The 19,937-nt window shown below is 39.6% G+C and overlaps 1 protein-coding gene across 2 annotated transcripts in view; it reads left to right on the forward strand.

Annotated features, from left to right (window-relative positions):
• arhgap42a (Rho GTPase activating protein 42a) overlaps nt 1–18,208 on the forward strand; it is a 304,678-nt gene extending 286,470 nt beyond the window's left edge. For both annotated transcript variants that reach the window (XM_072263438.1, XM_072263439.1), the window contains 5 exons: nt 4,105–4,497; nt 4,579–4,741; nt 9,331–9,393; nt 11,555–11,634; nt 15,995–18,208. In XM_072263438.1, coding sequence (XP_072119539.1) covers nt 4,105–4,497; nt 4,579–4,741; nt 9,331–9,393; nt 11,555–11,634; nt 15,995–16,083 — 788 coding nt within the window. In that variant the 3' untranslated portion in view covers nt 16,084–18,208. The remainder of the gene's footprint in view (nt 1–4,104; nt 4,498–4,578; nt 4,742–9,330; nt 9,394–11,554; nt 11,635–15,994) is intronic.
• The last annotated feature ends 1,729 nt before the right edge of the window (nt 18,209–19,937 follow it).

Here is a 19,937-nt window from a genome sequence, read left to right on the forward strand (position 1 = left end):
CCTTCAGGGTTGATTTCTCCTACTTACTGCAAATATGTGGGCTTTCAGGCCCCCTATGACTAAAACACCTTCCTCCTCTGCCTCCTCCTCTTCCTTCAACAAGGCCTTCAGAGCTGCATTAAAATATCAATTCTTCCTTACTTTCTGCCCCTTGTTTTGGAAGCTGACTTCCAGCAATCCTCCAAGTCTTCAGAATGATTTCCATCCTTATTTGTAGCCACAAGGCACCTGTGATGTAATGCAGCACACACAAAATGCTGGAGGAACTCAGCAGGCCAGGCAGCACCTATGGAAAAAAAGTACAGTCGACGTTTCAGGCTGAAACCCTTCAGCAGGACTGAAGTAATGCAACTGGTTTTAATCCATGTTAGTTGCTTTGAACTAAGGCTAATAACTCACCAATTTTGGTGCTTGGGTATCGCAGGGCTTTTGTTAAATATTACGAAATTACATAGCATTTTTTTGCAGGATGAGTTGAGCATGTACATCACGTTCCAATTTAATTGATCATGTTTTGTTGTTATCTAAAACACTGTGATATACTTACATGATGAAGTTCATCAACTGTTTCTTTTTCCATTCTGCTTGGATTCCATTTGTACAATCACATAATTCCTATCTCATTTACCATCTCAGTTTAAGAAATGGTGCTTCAAGAGACCTGAGCCTTCAAGGCAACCCATTGCAATTTGAGACACTCATATTTAATTTCTTCTGAATTTGTTGGGTTAGGATGGAAAAGTCCACCCTAATTTTGTTATTTATCCAAAGAGACTTGTTTTGGAAGTGCTCAAAGATAGAAACGTGATAATCTGCTTCTTTCCCATTCTGGATCACCAAACCACAAGTATGTTTCTGTATTAGTGAGATCTTCATCCATCAAAGTACTTTAAGGGAAAATGAAGAAAAATATTACTGAAAACCCTTCACAAATCCAGATTAAAACATATGTTCAGAGTTTCCTGCCTGAACATTAAGGAAATTTATCAAGAGAGTGATTCTGTATCAGTAAGACCAAGGAATTCAAAGTTCAAAGTAAGTTTATTATCAAAGTACATATATGTCACCATATACAACCCTGTGATTCATATTCTTGCGGGCATACACAGTAAATCCAAGAAACATAATAAATTCAGTGAAAGACTGCACCCAACAGTACGGACAAACAACCAGTGTGCAGAGACAACAAACTATGCAAATACAAAAGAAGAAAAAAAGAAATAATAAGTAATTAAGCAATAAATATTGAGAACATGAGATGAAGAGTCCTTGAAAGTGAGTACATAGATTGTGGGAATGGTTCAGTGGTGGAGCGAGTGTAGCTATCCTCCTTTGTTCAAGAGCATGATGGTTGATGGGTAGTAACCATTCTTGAACCTGGTGGTGTGAATCCTGAGGCACTTGTACTACCTGCCTGATGACAGGAGCATGAAAAGTGCATGGCATGGAAGGTGAGGATCTTTGATGATTGATGCTGTTTTTCTACGGCAACATTTCATGTAGATGTTCTCAATGTTTGGGAGGGTTTTACCCGTGATGTACTAGGCTGAATCCACTACCTTTTGTAGGCCTTCCCACTTAAAGACATTGCTGTTCTCATACCAGGCCATTATGCAGCCAGACAGCACACTTTCTACCACGATTCTTAAGACGTCACCATCTCAAGGGATCTATCCTGAGCCCAACATATTGATGCAGTAAAGAAGGCGGCTTTGCAGCAGCTATACTTCATTAGGAGCTTGAGTAGATTTGGTATGTCACCAAAGATTCTGTCAAATCTCTATAGATATAACATGGAGAACATTCTGACTGGTTGCTTCACCACCTGGTATGGAGGTTCCAATGCTGAGGAAAAAAAAGCTGCAGAGCGTTGTAGATACAGTCAGCTCCATCATGGGCACTGAGCTCCCCACCATTGAGGACATCTTCAAACGGTAGTGCCTCAAGAAGGCAGCATCCATCATTCTGGGCCTTCATCATACAGGACTTGCCCTGTTCTCATTACAACCATCAGGGAAGCAGTAAAGGAGCCTGAAGATGCACACTCAACATTTTAGGAACAGCCTCTTCCTCTCAGCCATCAGATCTGAGTGGTCCATGAACACTACCTCAATATTTCGCTTTCTTTTTTGCCCTAATTATTTTTAGATTTCTTACTGTAACCTACAGTTTTCTTTTATGTTTCTGCTGTCAAAAAACAAATTTTACACTGACCTCTAACTTCCGTTAATGCCCCTCCTCCCCTTTGTACCCCATCCCTTATTTATTTATTATTTTTTATTTTTTCCCTTTTCTTTCTCTTTTTTCTCCCTCTGTCCCTCTCACTATATCTTCCTCTGGTGCTCCCCTCCTCCTTTCTTTCTCCCTAGGCCTCCCATCCCATGATCCTCTCCCTTCTCCAACCTTGTATCACTTTTGCCAATCAACTTTCCAGCTCTTGGCTCCACCCCTCCCCCTCCTGTCTTCTCCTATCATTTGGATCTCCCCCTCCCTCTCCCACTTTCAAATCTCTTACTAGCGCTTCTTTTAGTTAGTCCCGACGAAGGGTCTCGGCCCAAAACGTTGACTGTACTTCTTCCTATAAATGCTGCCTGGCCTGCTGCATTCCACCAGCCTTTTGTGTGTGTTGCTTGAACTTCCAGCATGTGCAGATTTCCTCGTGTTTGCGTTTTTAAATTTCACAAGATATGTTAGTCATAATAAACCTGACCTGATTCCGATGCTGCTTCTTTTACACAAGTCAGATGCTATACAATCTACAAATCTATACCATAACTTGAAATTTGCTTATCCAGTCGGTATTCTTTCAGTGAACAGAGAGTTCAGCATCTGGTAATGTTTTGCTTTGCACTTTACCAATGATCTCATTGTTGAAACCAGGTATGAGTTAATGGTTTCCACAAATTATAACTTGGTTTTTCCTGGTGTTAACATTTTGTCAGTTTTTATCAATGTGCCTTTTACTTTAAAATGGCCATCTCCAACATTCAGTAAATTCCAGAGGAATCTGGCACATCTAGTATTGTATGTGAATTCCTGTTGTATTTCTGATGAAATAATAAAACTTGGATCAAACTGTTGGCAGAAGTACTCAGTAATTGTGCTTCCCAGTTTGTGAACACCCAACTTATTGCAGCGTGAAATAGGCCCTTCCGGCCCTTTCAGCCATGCTGCCCAGCGGCCCACCAATTTAATCTTAGCCTGATCATTTAACCTAGCAACCACTAGTTAACCTACCAACCGGTACATCTTTGGACTGTGGGTTGAAACCGGAGCATTCGGGGGAAACCCACGCAGTTACAGGGAGAACATATAAGCTCCTGGCAGACAGTGATGGGAATTGAACCAGGGTCACCTGTACTGTAAAGTGTTGTGCTATTGTGCCCCCCTCATTCATGAGGTGGGGACACCTCATTCATATGAAAGAACTCCCTTAAATATTATTAAATTCAAATGAGAATCTGACTTGGGAAATAAAAACTGTATACATGTAACCACCTCCTCACCCCCCCACCCTGCAGTAATCAGACGACAATGTCTCTTAAGAACACGTATCACTAATTTCATTGCTAGGGGTCGTCAAGAGAGCTGCTTTGGAAATTGCAAGCAATTACTTCCATTGATATTTGTGCAAAATTATTAAATAGTTAAGTCAACTGATACTTCAAGCCCATCAAAACTAGCCATTGAGTGTGGGACATCCAGACTCTGGTAATTCTTAACCAGATGGGAAGAAGGTACTAAAAATTCATATTACTTAGCAATCATCAGTATAATCCATTAATATAGTGTGAAGGTATAGTTACTGTATCAGGTGATTTTGTGTATTTTCTGACTTATGGACAAATTTGACTTAAAGACATCTGCAAAAACAGAACTATTTGTAACCCAGGACCGCATATAGTTTGTAAAATAATTTATAGAAGCATTTCCAATTCATAAAAGTGGTAGCGGCAAACTTTTTCAAGGTGTTCAAAAGTGACATGTGTATCTCATAGTTTGTATTTACAAGTACTATCTACCAGTTGTACTGGGGTATTTGTACACTCTGCAAAAACATTGTCAAACTGTATACTCTGTCATGACATGGTTGTTTTGTTTTAGGTGACACCTTCAGCAGCAGTCCGGACAGTACACCAATGGGAAGCATAGAGTCTCTCTCCTCTCATTCATCTGAACTGAACAACTCCTCAAAAACCAGCTCCTCTCAACACCATGTGCAAAGAGAGAAAGGAGATAATGGAATACCATGGGTGCAAGCACCTGCCTCATTACCTGGTCTGAAGAGTGCACTTGTTTGGACAACTAGCCCAGAATCAAGCTCGAGTGAAGACACCGTTAAAACGGATGGCCTGTCAGATTCTCAAACTCTCTTGTCTGTTACTAATGCAGTAAACAAACCTCAGCCATTAAGTCTGTGCAGTGAAGGACCCCACAAACATACTGCGCTTAAACGATCAATAACGACTTCCCTAACTTCACTCCCTACAACTGATGGTAGGTTCATCAGTGGGTTTTATTTTAATGATTAATATTATTTTGCATTGAACTGACATATTTTTGCATAATTCTTTCCAGGTACTAATACAAGAACTTTTAGCAGTTCAGTTCAGAATCTGTCTTCAATGGATTTAAAAGATACACTTAAAACAGGATCCAACCCAGCACTTCCTCCAAAGATGGCTGTCAGAAGAAGATTAGATTCAACAGCAAGCAATGGCTATCAGAAACCAGGATCTGTGTAAGTCCTGTTGCTATGCAAGAGCCTTTGTGGTTGTAGCTAATTGGGCTATTGAAAAGAATTTCCATTGATCAACAAACAAGAGAAAATCTGCAGATGCTGAAAATCCCAGCAACACACACAAAATGCTGGGGGAACTCAGCAGGCCAGGCAGCATCTATGGAAAAGAGTACAGTTGATGTTTCGGGCTAAGACCCTTCCTCAGGACTGGAGATGAAAAAGGATCAGTAGTCAGAGTAGGAAGGCCTGAAATGTCGACTGTTTACTCTTTCCCACAGATGCTGCCTGGCCTGCTGAGTTCCTCTGGCATTTTGTGTGTCCATTGATCAACATCTTGTTTACTATGCATTCGACATTGGTATTGGTGCAGTGAACTCCGTTACACCATACTGATGGCTTACAAGGTGTTCCTAATGGGGAGCTGTGCAGGGAGTCACTCGAGGTTTATAAGGAATATCAGAGAAAACTTAAAAACAAAATCAGGGTAAAGGCTGATTTATACTTCTGTGTAGTAGCCTACGCTGTTGTGAGCAATTATACTTGTGCGTTGGTGTGTCTACATTGCTCTGCAATTCACCACCAAAACGCTAGTTGGCGGTGGGGTTTCTATGCCATTGTGAGTTTCAACACGAAGAAACTCAAACTTCAAACAATGGCGACTGAAACTGAAGGAGGGTGAATTTTCTGTGCTTGTCCGGCCAGTGAGAGACATGGATGAGGAAATGCATTTCAAGTATTTTCGGATGTAGGCAGGTAGATTTGACGATTTAGTTCATTGTCTCCAACCATTTATTTCGCATCAGTGTACGCACAGTATACCCAGAGACTGGCAATCAGCATTCAAGTTTTAGCTTCAGGTGGAAGTCAACAGGCTGTAGCAGCTAGCTACAAACTGGCATCAAGCACAGGGTCCTCCATAATTTTGGAGGACTGTAAAGCTTTATGGAAAGCATTGCAGCCAGAGTTCCTTCCCTGCCCTTCAGTCGCCCAATGGGAAGCTATTGCAGCGTAGGAAGAAATGTGATGCTACCAAGCAGACCAATCACAGTTGTAGCCGTCTGCGTCGCCGCGATGTGTAGTTACATTTTTGGGGAGGTGCACATCAGGTTATGGCATAGGGTACGCGGTTACACCGTACCCAGGGCATAGATTTGACGCAGAAGTATAAATTGGCCTTAAGAAGGGGTCATAAAGTGACATTGGATTAATAACAATTCTAAATCCTTTTCTAAGCATATTAGAAGCAAGACAGTTGCTCTAGAAGGTATAGGTCCATTCATGGACCAGAGGGGAATTCTGGTGGCACTAGTGAGTTCATAAATGAACACTTCTCACTATATTCACCAGGGGGAAGGATGTAGAGGTTTGAGAGTTGAGGCAGAGCACTCTGATATTCTGAAGCATATCAGTAAGGAGGAGGTTCTGCTGCCGTTGGTGGATAGATCCTCAGGGAAGAAAGGGAAGAAATTGATGCGATCTTGCCATCTTTGCTTGCCACAGGTAGATAGATAGACAGACATACTTTATTGATCCCGAGGGAAATTGGGTTTCGTTACAGCCGCACCAACCAAGAATAGAGCATAAATATAGCAATACAAAAACCACAAACAATCAAACAACAATATGCAAACTATGCCAGATGGAAATAAGTCCAGGACCAGCCTATCGGCTCAGGGTGTCTGACCCTCCGCTGGAGGAGCTGCAAAGTTCGATGGCCTCAGGCAGGAACAACCTCCCATGACGCCCAGTGTTGTATCCCGGTGGAATATGGCCGGAGTCCAACAGCAAGAAGTTCAATATCCGGGCTACAAACACGTTCCTCGATCGTAATATGACCAGGATTGCACCATCCGTTGTTAACCAGATGAGATACCAGAGGACCAGAGCATAGCTAATGTTATCTCCTTGTTGAAAAAGAGCAGTAGGGATACACCTGGTAACTACAAGCATCAGTGGTGTGGCCAATAACACCCCTCTGCGAACAAATAAGCATAGACTTATAATACCATATAAGGCCCATTAAACGGTCATAATATTTTCAACATCTCACTGATTAGGGTTTTGGCAGTTGGTTCAAAAGCTGAATAGTAGAAAGGAAATCACTTTTCTTGAAGTTGATATTGTGGAACTTAAGGCTTCTGTTTCTGCTGCCCTGTGGGGAATTTTGATGATGGATATTGCCTTCTTGAGGCTTTGCCTCCTGTAGATACTATTGATGGTGGAGGATGATGTGCCTGCAATGTATTGGGCTGATTCCACTACATTCTGCAGCTTCCTGTGTTCCTATACATTCTGATGGCTGTACCCGATGCAGCCAGATGGGATACTTTCAACAGTACATCTGTAGAAGTTTATTAGTGCTTAGTAACAAGCCAAGCCTCCTTAACCTCCTAAGAAAGTAAAGATGCTTGTGTGCCTTCCTTTTGATTCCATCTAAATGCAGGACTCAGGACAGATCATCTGATATGTTATCGCTCAGGAATATAAAGCTGCTGAATCTCTGCTCTGGCAGAAACTGTTGAGTCTCTCCTCTGTCACTCCTGCAGTTCAGACCGTTGCATCTTTGTACTTCTTCCCCTTCCTGAAGTCAACAATCAGTTCAGTTTTGTTGACATTGAGTGAGAGGTTGTTGTTGTGGCACCACTCAATCAGGGATCCTTTCTCACTTTGGTAAGCTGACTTATCACCACCTATGTGTCATTCAACAACAGTGGTGTCATAGGTAAATTTGTGTGTGGTGTTGGAGCTCTGCTGAGCTACACAATCATATGTGTCTAGAGACTAAAATGGGCCTTGAGGTGCACCTATACTGTGTTGATCGTCAGCGAGGAGGAGTCTGCTGGTGAGGAACGTGAGTATCCAGTTGCAGAGTGAGGTACAGAGGCCCAGGTCTTGACGCTTGCTGATGAGGTTGGATAGGATGTCTGAGCTGGGTGCCGTGCTGTAGTCATGAACAGTATATCAGGTACTGTTGAGCTACCAACATCCCTTTGTGTCTTGAACTTACAGGCTGTATTGTATATTACCTTTCAATTCTCTGTTACCTCCAGCATCATGAAGTATTTTCTGGTGCTTTATGAGAGTATATCCATCAATATTTGGCATTGAGCCATATGCCGTTACCAGGTAAAATAATTATGAAATTGTTCAAAGAGATAGATTTTAAGAAGAGGTCTAAATGGATTAAGGGAGTGGCAGAAAGGTTTCTGGTTGGAATACCAGATTTTCAGTGGAAGACATCTGAACACAAATAGTGTAGCACGTAGTAAGTCAGGATGATCAAGAGCCCAGACGCAAGGAGCTCTTGTAGTTGCTCTGATAAAATCGAGGGGAATTGGAATTGAAACTTTTGAGTTCCATCTAAATTGATTTGAATTGGCCAAATCATTTGAATTCATTTTCTTCACATGTAACCCAGAAGGTATATGAAGATTTGAGCATGTACAGATTTGAATATATAATCTTTGCTGGCTGTTCTTTTCATATTGAAATCTACACATCCATCAACCATTCATCCATTACATTTGCTGCTTGTGGGATCTTGCTGGGTACAAAATGGCTGTAATGTTCTCTAATGTAACACAGGATCATGAGGCCTTCAAGACAAGGTTTACTGATTATGAATAGCAATCTGAGATCACTAATTACGTTTTAATTTTAATTTTTCCATTTTTATTTCTTTATTTGGGAGGTAAACATTTCAGTAGCTTGTCATAATCAATAACATAACTGTTGTGGTCATCAGACTCTATGCTTATTTGCTAAGGATCAGACTGAGTCCTTCTTACAAGTCACTTTGTACATTCCATGAAATTTGCAGTTTGCCATGCTGTCCGTCCAGTAGGCAAACATTCATAGTCGTACACCACAGTATCAGCATGGGCCATCAAGCACCCATTTACGCCAGTCCCAGCTGTTATTTCCCTGCATTATCATCCACATCCCCCCCACATTCCACCATTCACCTACACACTAGTGGCCAATTAACCTAACAGCCAGCGCATATTTGGGATTCAATTTTTAGGACTTGAACTGATTTTTAAAAAATATACTGTTTTCAGTATTTCTAAAAGACAAACATGAGAAAATAATAATGAACTGCAGAAGTTAATGATTTTGGAGGAAGAAAACTTATTTTCCTGATAGGTGTAAATAACATGTATATTTTAATAGTTCATTTGGATCATAATGCACTCAGTGACTGCTACAAATTGCTGTCACTTAGTCCTCAACAATAATCAGCACTTGATTCTAAGATTCACTCCAAATGTGAGGGTAAATTGTATGGGAGAGGGGAAACCTGAAGATGGGAAATGTTAAGAAAGGTTGCAAGATGTCAGCCAAGAAAGGAGATGCATTAAATGAGATAAGGAATTGCACCTGAGCTTTGCTTTGCTTCAAACTGTTCTGCTAATTACACTGTGATGAAAACATATTCCTGGTCTTATGGAGCAAGTCTGCTTCAAAGGACTTCGATTAATGCATTAACATTATATCAAAAGCATGACATCTAATTAATTTAGTCATTCATATGAAAGACTATTTTTTCAATTAGTTTGATTTGTAATAATGTCTTCCCATCTCCCTAGGGTTGCATCCAGAACCCAGTTGTTTGAAAATATCGGTACTCCTAAGCAAAATTCCTCTAGACGGTAAGAAATTGACTTTGTATTGTGTTTATATCACTACTTTCGTAAATAGCATTTATAGTTTATCACAAAATTAAATTATTGCTGCTGGTTATCATACAAATGTGTAAAAGAACAAGCAAATCAAGATGACTTTCCTCTTAATATAATCTATCAATTTGAGATTATCAGGAGTCCTTTGAAAAATTAAGTGGTGCCCATCCAGGTCCCATTCCTGCATATATTTACAAATCTATTGAGTCACTTGTTCTCAAGTTCTAATGAGGTTATTGGATTCCTTCAGCTTTAACGTCAATCTTTATAACCTGCCAAAAGTGCATGTGACTCCTTAGTCAAAACTGTTTGACTAAAAATTTGGCTTTTGGATTGAGATTTATTTATTACATGTACATCAAAACATACAGTGAAATGTGTCATTTGCATTAACAACCAGAACGACCTAGGGATATGCTGGGAGTAGCCCACACAATCCAGTTCCAACACAGCATGCCCACGATGTTCAACAGAGTAACACAAGCAACAGCAACAGAATAAACAGCAAAACAAGTCCGCTTACCACTGTGCTACCCATCCACTCAATATGGAGATGCAGTTCAAGGGAGATCTTTGCCCCATTTTTTTGTTGGAAGTATTATTATATTGATATTTGTAAAAGAAAAGAAAATTTGTATTTCAGGCTTAATAGATTTATAACATTAATGGAATAAATAAGGTACAATTTTAACAGGTAAGACCATTTCCTCAACAGTCACTATCTTGTAGGCAGCAACCCCAAGATTCCCTTCGAGATCCTTCATTCATTTTCTTGACCAAATTTGTCAAAACAGTGGCCCAGGAATTCACTTAGTATGTTCCATGCAGTGAATTTCACTATTTTCAATGCATGATTTGAGAGGACACTGTCAATGTTAACAATTTGCAATGTCTGAGAAATTGCATCTGTGCATGGTATGCTCCACAAATGCTGGGCACTTGCCACAGTGAATGATATCACTCTGTACAATTTCGGATGCTTTGAACTCTATCTAAAGGAGAGCTTTCTGCTGAGATATTAGCACTAATGCTTTTTGTTTAAGGTCTCTAACCTCCATTGTGGGGGCACAGTGAATTCTGAAGGCACCTTGAGCAGTTTGACATCCTGTCCTACTGTGCTACTTGTCTCCAAATTCACTAAGATCGAATAAAGATTAGCTCTGACGTTACCTTTTAACTTTAACCAACTTGTAAATAGCAAGTTTGTTTCATCTCGTGTATCATTTTTACTGGAAGTATATTTTGTTAAATCAGCTGACAAACTTACAAGAAGGTGCAACTTGGCACTTGGGTAGGTGTAGTAATATTTTTTGGAACAAGATTTTGAATTTCTCTATCAAAATGTCACCATTTAACAAAGCTCATCTGTGTTTGCTGGTTCCTAGTGTAACATGGCCAACTCATGGCTGGCATTTGTCCAGTGTTAATGAACTGAACACAATGATATTAGAATTGGGGTTTGTGGTTCATGTGGGCATGAAATTATTCATACAAGAGTGTAAAATGCTGTCAAAATGATGAACATGTCACTTTAAGTTTCGATCTAACAAAGGCAATTGGATACTGAATTTTTCCTGAGAGAGAGAACAATGACACCTGAAAGTCAAGTTCTCATACAGTCTGTTTGGAAATGGGGCCTACATTTGGTGTTTGTCTTCAGCTAATTACTTAAACAGTTATGTAAAACAGTTAAAGAGAAAACAGTCTTAAACCCATTATTTGCTGCATTTGAGTGACATTTGCGAGATGATAAAGCATTGCTGTCACTTTTAAGTGGAGAATAGCAGGATATAACATCATCCTCCCACAATTTAGGAACTGTGAACAGTCATATTTGCAATTCAAAGTATCGCTGGCTGATTGTGGAAACTGTATGTCAGAATAGGCACTCAAGCCCATCAATGAGATGGGAGCTAGACCATGACTATAGTTAATACTGGCATTTAGGTAATTCAAGTGCGATAAGAAAAAGTTATGATTAAAATATTTCTAACTAAATGATGCACACTGGTTTAAAATAGTTGCTCTTTATTGCTCAATGTTATATTATGAAGTATTTATGTACGTAACTCTACCTCTTTATGATAAATTTATCTTAGTCGTAACAAAATTGCACATGTCTTTGAAACAGCCATGCCAAAGCTATGTATGCTTGCAAAGCAGAGCACAGCCATGAGCTTTCCTTCCCGCAGGGGGCAATGTTCACTAATGGTGAGTTCTAAGATTGCTTATAAAAGTTTTTGTCGTGGAACCATTAACTGTTCAAATATGAATTTGTTATTAGATGGTGCTTTAAATTTTTAGAAGATGTTTATACTTTCAAAAGCATGTTTTGTTTCAGAATTTCACTGTTTCCTTACTAATTTCATGTTCACATACAAGTAAGAATTTGTATCATCCTATAGGAAGTGGAACTGAAATTGATTGTTGGAAATTTGCCATAATAAACTACTTTCTTCACTTAACCTTCTCTGTTGAGTGCAATGTTTCTTCCCTTTTCTAACACTCTTACAACATTGCTTCACTGCTATTGTAAGGTTGGCCTCGAAAGCTATTTGAGATTTACTTCATTGATAAGCATCCAGCAAAGTTGAGTACTTTAAAACTTGATATCATATTGCACCTGTTCAGCTGTATAAAGTGCCTAATTGACAGAAATCAACAATAGCATCGGTGAGTGGAAGGAAGGGAAGTACATTCTGGGAGAAAAGCTTTTAGGCTGGTGCACCTGAAGTCCTGAAGTCACTGCTACTCCCAGAGGGGAGTAATGGTGATCCTGGTAACCTGTTGGTTGAAGGACTGCTGCACCACTCTGAAGTCCCTTAGAACAGGGGTCCACAACCTCACAACCTTTTTTGCATTGCGGACTGGTTTAATATTGACAATATTCTTGCGGACTGGCCGACCCGGGGGGGGGGGGGGGGGTGGTGGAGGAATGAAGTTGCAAACGGACAAGAGTCACAGTCGAATACGTTGTGGTTACCCAGAAAAGACTACAATGACCATGAAGACTTGCGCGGGCACCAGTGCACATGCGTGTACGTGCCGATTTTTTTTTCTGCAAATAGTTTTTAGCGATTCTGTTCGGGGTGGGGAGGCGGTTAATCACGACCGGAATATAGGTGATAAGTGGCTCAATTTGGTTTCTAAAAGGGTTTATCTAACGAATTTAATATTAAACACAGTGCATATTTTCCTCGCATGAATACAGTGATAAGTCAATTATCAGGGGAGGACAGGGGAGCTTGAAGTAAGTGTTGAATGAACTTCTAGTAGAAGTGGTAGAGGCAGGTTCGATATTATCATTTGAAGAAAAATTGGATAGGTATATGGACAGGAAAGGAATGGAGGGTTATGGGCTGAGTGCAGGTGAGAGTAGCGTTCGGCACGGACTAGAAGGGCCGAGATGGCCTGTTTCCGTGCTGTAATTGTTATGTGGTTATATAAGTAAGTCAATAGCATCGTAACATTTTAAGTAACGTTTGGATATTAAACACACAGCACATATTTTTCCCATATGAACATATAAAATCATTGCAACACACCAATATCGCTGAATCAGTGGGAGCCCTGGGCTTGTTTCCCAGCAACAAGACGGTCCTATTAAGAGGTGATGGGAGACAGCGATACTTGAAAGGGGTTCCTTATGTGCAGTCTATTCCGCAATTTAGTTTTCGTTGCATTCATTGCAGAAAAGCCCACTTCGCAGTGATATGATGTTGAAAATGGAAGCAACATTTTCAGTGCTTTCGTGGCTATCTCAGGATATTTAGCCTTGACTTTGATCTGGAATGCCGGCAGAGATGTTATGTCAAACATACTTTTCAGCCCGCCGTCATTTGCAAGCTCAAGGAGTTGATTTCCTTCCCGCGCTGACATGGATGATGCGCGGGTAATGACCTCGCATGCGTAATGACTCAACAGTAGGCGTGACAGGGAATGAGGAAAGGTGCAGCTGACTCATATCGTTTCATATCGCCAAATCATATTGTTTCCTCGCGGCCCGGTAGCACATGCTTTGCGGCCCGGTGGTTGGGGACCGCTGCCTTAGAACATTGGTATCTGGAGTTTGAGCTTTAGTGGCACTAGGGTCACCCAGGAGGACATCAGTCTGAAGTTTCACCAGTGCTGTAATGTGAGCTGGAATGTCACTTACCAGCTACTATGTTTATGTTTGTCTATCAGGTTCTCAAATGCCTCAAATAGTCCATTGATTGTAAGCATCAGCTGCTTTCGGTAGGCTGTTTCCTTAAAGATGATACATCTGCAACTGAACTTGTGCATGACTTTGCCCTCTGTTAAGATAGTATCTGAGATATCTTTGGTGTTTGCCCTGGGCACAGTGTGACAGTGCCCTGCATCTTATGACATGTAGTTTCTATCTCCACTCTAACTATGTCAGTATCTAAGTATGGTATGCAAGTGATGTTTCCACCATCACTGTAAACCTGATGTTCCTTCAATGGCTAACAAGGTTTCAGTTCACTGGTATCCAAATGAAGGATACACATAAGTAAGGTTGAATTGAAGGGAAATTTGAAATTGTTAAGTGCTTTCTAACATTACCCAAAGATTTAAGGTCACTACAGATTGTGAGATACTCTGACATAAGCAGAAGAATTAAGTAGGATAATATCCTCATCCCAACTATTTCAGTCTGGTTGCTATTCATGCATTCAACAAGGACTATTCCAGTAATGATCTATCATCCTAGACATCTCAACTGTGCACCACCCTTTAGGTAAGCAGAAGAAATGTGACGTGGAGTTCCTTCTTGGGGCTGTGGTCATCATGGATGTGCAAACTGTGAAATGTCCACTTCATTAGGTGCCCACTTTATTAGGTACAGGAGATACCTAATAAAGTAGCCTCTGAGTGTATGTTTGTGATCATCTGCTGCCGTTGCTCATTTGCTTTAATGTTTGATATGTTTTGTATTCAGAGATGCGCTTCTGCACACCACACAATGTTATAATGCGTGATTATTTGAGTTACTGTTGTCTTCTTGTCATCTTGAACAAGTCTGGCCATTTTCTTCTGAACTCTCTTTAACAAGATGTTTTCACTCACATAACTGCCGCTCACTGGATGTGTTTTTTTGTTTTTGTTTTTTTTATATCATTCTCTGTAAACTCTAGAGATTGTTGTGCATGAAAACCCCAGGAGGTCAGCAGTTCCTGAGATACTCAATTCACCCCTCCTGGCACCAACAATCAAAATCACTTAGATTACATTTCTTCCCCATTCTGATGTTTGGTCTGAGCAATAGCTGAACAGCTTGACCACAACTGCATGCTTTTATGCCTTGAGTTGCTGCCCCATGATTGGCTAATTAGAAATTTGCATTAGGTGCGCCTAAAACATCAAACCCCTAACTTCCAAGCCACAACATCAATCCCCCAACCCCCCCCCAAAAGTAACATATTACCCACTTGCTGTTTGGCAACAAGAAAGAAAACACAGAAAAACTGAAAGAGACAATATAAGTGTTAGTCCACGCGTCTCGGAATCCAGAATCCCAAAGTGACTGCTTGAACTCAGTTCTTCCTTGGGGAGCAACTGCTGATCCACTGACCTCCGACCTCTCGAACTCCAGCCCAACATGTGAAGGGTGATTGTCGCCCTCGCCTTCTTCGCATTCGCCTCGATGTTTCAATCTTCCTCGAGGCTTCAATCGGCAAGAAATGTGGTCGATCATAGCCCCACACCCCATCTCTGGTCTCCTGCTCAGGACAACTCTTGCTCGCGGTCCACTCCTGGAACTTTCTTGTCTATTATAAACATAAGAATTTTCCATTATAAACATGAGAAAGCCTGCGGATGCAGGAAATCCAAAGTAACACACACAAAGTGCCGGGGGAGCTCAGCAGGTTAGGCAGCATCTGTGGAAATGAATAAACAGTCGATATTTTGGGCTGAGACCCTTCTTCAAGACGGAGGAGAAAGGGGGAAGATGTCAGAATAATGAGGTGGGGGGAGAGTAAAGAGACTAGCTGGCAGGTAATAGGTAAAGTCGAATGGGTGGGAAAAGTCACGGGCTGGAGAAGAAGGAATTTGATAGGAGGGGAGAATGGACCATAGTAGAAAGGGAAGGAGGAGTGGATCCGGGGGAAAGTAATAGGCTGGTGAGAAGAAGTAAAAGGTCAGAATAGGGAATAAAGGAAGTGTGTGTGTTTGGGGGTGGGGGGGGTGGGATTTGTTTATCAGAAGGAGAAATTGATGTTCATAGTTTCAGGTTGGAGGATACCCAGACAAAATAAAAGGTGTTGCTCTTCTACTCTGAAGGTGGCCTCATCCTGGCACAAGAGGAGGCCATAGACCAACACATCACAATGAGAATCGGAATTAAGATGTACAACACCTGTACATAGTCTTGTCATTGTTTTGAATGTCATAAGTTTAGACTTTGTTTGATTTTCTTAACTTTAACTGTTGTGCAAAGATTGAAACCAGTTTGTTTCTGGAGAAGTATATTATTTCCAGAACTTGTTTGTTTTAACAGCGAAGTTTTGATATTAAATTGAAGTATGCTGAATGATAAATAAATTGCTTCTATTTGTTTAAACCCTAGTGCATGCGTCGGTGGAACCAGGATGGCTACAAGGAACATATGAAGGCAAAACAGGGCTAATCCCTGCAAATTACATAGTCTTTCTTTGATAACTGCTGACAGGACTAGGAAATCTCCATGGTATCCATGGTGAACAGACTTACAAATAGAGAATATTCTATTACAGCTCTTTGTATGCCAAACAGTCAGAGGTAGTGGACTGTTCACACCTGCTGAATATATGCCTTTTTATGGTATTAAGTAAAGGAATTTGGTGTCCATCAATAAATGTTTGCTTTGACGGAAACACTAATCATATCAGTCATAGTTATTGACAGATACTCGTCTTGCAACATTGGAAATTGGAAAAAATTGACCAAAATTAAGAATAAGTTTATAAATAAGTTTATGCATATATTTATAAATTGTAATGTTGGTTTCTTAAGCTCCCTGTTTGGAGAGCCAACAGTAAATATGAGCTATAATGGAAATTTATCTTTGTTAATTTTTTTACAATCAGTTAAAAGATGTCACATTAGATGGAGAAAAGTGAAATTTATACATTTTGAATTATTATTTCTCACAAAATATGCATTTATTTACATTCTTATTTGAACTAGCTGCAGTGTTTTTCTTTCAGCCAAATTTCTGCTGTTACAGTCTAAAATCCTCCAATATCTTTTAATCGATTAACTTAACTGATAAGTTTGTTAGCTAACTTTCATGTACCTGCAGCTATCCTTAACTTCAGTTTTTGCAATGGAGTGTAGAGTACTGATGGTCACTTATGTTTACATGTCATTTATGGAAAATAACTCAAGACAATGGGTACTTTCATGAAATTCAAACAGTACTTTTACCCAAAGATGTCTTCAGCTATATTAGAAATAGGTAACTGCTGGTAGTGTTTCTTTAGGCTTTAATACAAAGTTAATAAAACATCACCCAGTTTATAATTTACTGTTATAAATGGAGAATATGCATTGTAAATTTAACATATTTTGTTGACAAACTCCGTGAGGACTGATAATCTATTGAGATTACAGCAGTGGTAATATATGAGCAGTGAATTATCAGTGAATTGCTTCTAAACTTTTCTGAGGATGAAAAATATTCATAAGGCTGACCACTTATTATGATCTGATTATTGTGAATAAGGAAGATGCTTATTACTTAACATGCAATTTCAGCTTCTTCTGGCAAAATAATATTATGTTTTAGACACATGTTCACAATTTACCTATTACACAGCTGGTTGTTTTGTTTCTTCAACTTAAACTGTAATTTTTTGGGGAACAGATTATCTCCCACAAGATTTGATTAGTTTTAAGTGAAAGGAGCAAGGATGGAATTATGCCAGCTTTAATGATACAAAAATATCGCACTTTTTACTCTAATTTTATTTTTTTCCAATACACTGGTGTATTGGTGACCTGTTTGAATGTTGGTTTTCTTTTTTTAGATATATATATTATATATATAAAGCATTCAGTGATAACATTCATACTTTAAAGTATATATTGTCAAATACTTAGTTTTAGTGTATTTAATAATTATTAATATCTGTCACCAAATGTATTTTGTGTTCAACTGAAATGTTTTCCGGTCATTCAGATTTATTTGTATAAAATCATATGATCATACCTGTGGCTTGTCAACAAATAATTTATACTGCTGTTTGGAAAGTACTTGTAACGGAATACAACATAAAACAAAGTTTTAGATATAGTTAAATACAACGGTTTAAAAATGAAATTGAACTTGACAGCAAATTTTGGGCCTGTTTGTATTGTTTTGGATGATGTAAATCCTTACTACAATGGAAGCTAATTTCTGTATGATCACAAATGGTGTTTGTGTGGTTGATTTGTGCATTTTACAATTTAATTTGAGTGGAATTTATGGAATAGATTGGCAGATTATGCCAGTCACTTTACTGCTCTTTGTGTCCATTTAAAATGTAATTTCTCTGTGGACCTCCAATGTAAATCTAAATTTTAGAACAGTCTGTTTTCTGAAAAAGCAAGTCTCTTAAAATGAGATTTCTATCTCAATGTAAATTGAAAATATGATGCCTTTGAATTTAATCTAAAACAGGGTAGAAACATAATATCTTGGTAAAACAGATCACTTCAATAACAAATTTGTCAAATGCACACCGCAAATACATACCCCATGATACTGAAATGATGTTATATGCGCCAGACCAGACCAATTACTAAATAATAAACTTAGCTGCAGATCATTTGATGAACAATGCAAGCAAAATTTTTTTAGCGTTAATACATAGCAAAACAGTTGGGATCTGAATTTTCAAGGCGTTAATTGAATGTTATTAGAGATTAGATTAGATTAGATTATGAGGACACTCAGTCCTCATTTATTGTCATTTAGAAATGCATACATGCATTAAGAAATGATACAATGTTCCTTCAGAGTGATACCACACAAAAACAGGACAAACCAAAGACTAACACTGACAAAACCACATAATTATAACAGATAGTTACAGCAGTGCAAAACAATACCATAATTTGATAAAGAACAGACCATGGGCACGGTAAAAAAAAAGTCTCAAGTCCCAATCGACTTCTATAGTCCCCGATAGCAGGCGGCAAAAAGGGAGAAAATCCCCTGCCATAAACCTCCAGGCACCGACAACTGCCAACTGCTGATGCATTGGAAGTACCCGACCACAGCCAACTGAGCCTGTACGAAAACTTCGAGCCTCCAACCACCCCCTCCGATACAGCCTGCCGAGCGCCTTCGACCTCGTCCGGCCACCAAAACAAGCAAAGCCGAGGACTCAGAGGCCTACTGCTCCGGAGATTCCGGACCACACAGTAGCAGCGGCAGCGAAGCGGGCATTTCAGAAGTTTCTCCAGATGTTCCTCCGTACTCTCACGTCTTGTCTTCATCAAATCAGAATAGTGCACGGTACCCTAATTAACAAATACAGATATCATTCTGGAGTGGCCGCACGTGCTGTGTCGCGCCGCCATCTTCTCCTCCTCCTCCTCCTCCTTAATTACATAATTAGAAATTTCAATGTGAATGATTAGGTTTTGAACTGTGAAAGGTTTTGCCATTCATAAGGAGTGCAATATTGATGGTTTATCAGTGTCAAGAACTTAATGCTGCACATCACAAATAACAGATAAGAACTTTTGTTTAAAACTTCTCTGATATTTATGAGTCACAAAGGTCTATGAACTGTCAACAACTGAGCACGTCATGATAAATGTAGTTTTTCATTTACAGTGGATTCCAGTTAACTGGGCCATCGTTTAATCGGGCAGTTGCTTATTTGGGACAACTCTTAAAGAAATCTAATCAAGAAAAGAGCCAAGATTCCCTTTATTTATTTGGGACACTATCCGGCTTTAATTAGTTTAGGGGACCATTCCTAACAGCTTTTAACTAGAGTCAGTCATGTGCACTTGTGTGGAAGTTAGACACGACGGAGTGAAGAGTTTTTAAACAGTGTCCGTTGCATTTGTTTGTGTTATGTTATCCACTTGGGTCAACAGACGCTGATTCAAAAAGCAGTGGTTTTTGATAAATTTGTTTTTTTTTATTTCAAATTTACACAGGAAGGGAATGAAGGCATTCCATTATCTACACTAGGTGTCTGCATTAATTTTATTTACTTAAATGGCAGCATACACTGGGTGAATTTCTCCATCGATGACTGTTAGGAACTGATAGACAGTTTTACAGTACTGTATTGACAGTGTTCTAATTTGTTCTGTGTTTCATTTAAATATGTAATTTGTCACTCAGTTGAATGATAGTTGTCTTTTTTATCCCTTTTAACTATTTCCATGAGATTTTGGCTATTTGGGGCAGCCGGTTAATTGGGCCAAATATACTGTTAGGGGTCTAGATAGTTTAGAGTTTGTAAAATGTGTTCAGGAAAGTTTTCTAAATCAATATATAGAGGGACCAACTAGAGGGGATGCAA

Source organism: Mobula birostris, chromosome 7 (genome assembly GCF_030028105.1).
Source record: "Mobula birostris isolate sMobBir1 chromosome 7, sMobBir1.hap1, whole genome shotgun sequence".
NCBI classification, from domain to species: Eukaryota; Metazoa; Chordata; class Chondrichthyes; order Myliobatiformes; family Myliobatidae; genus Mobula; species Mobula birostris.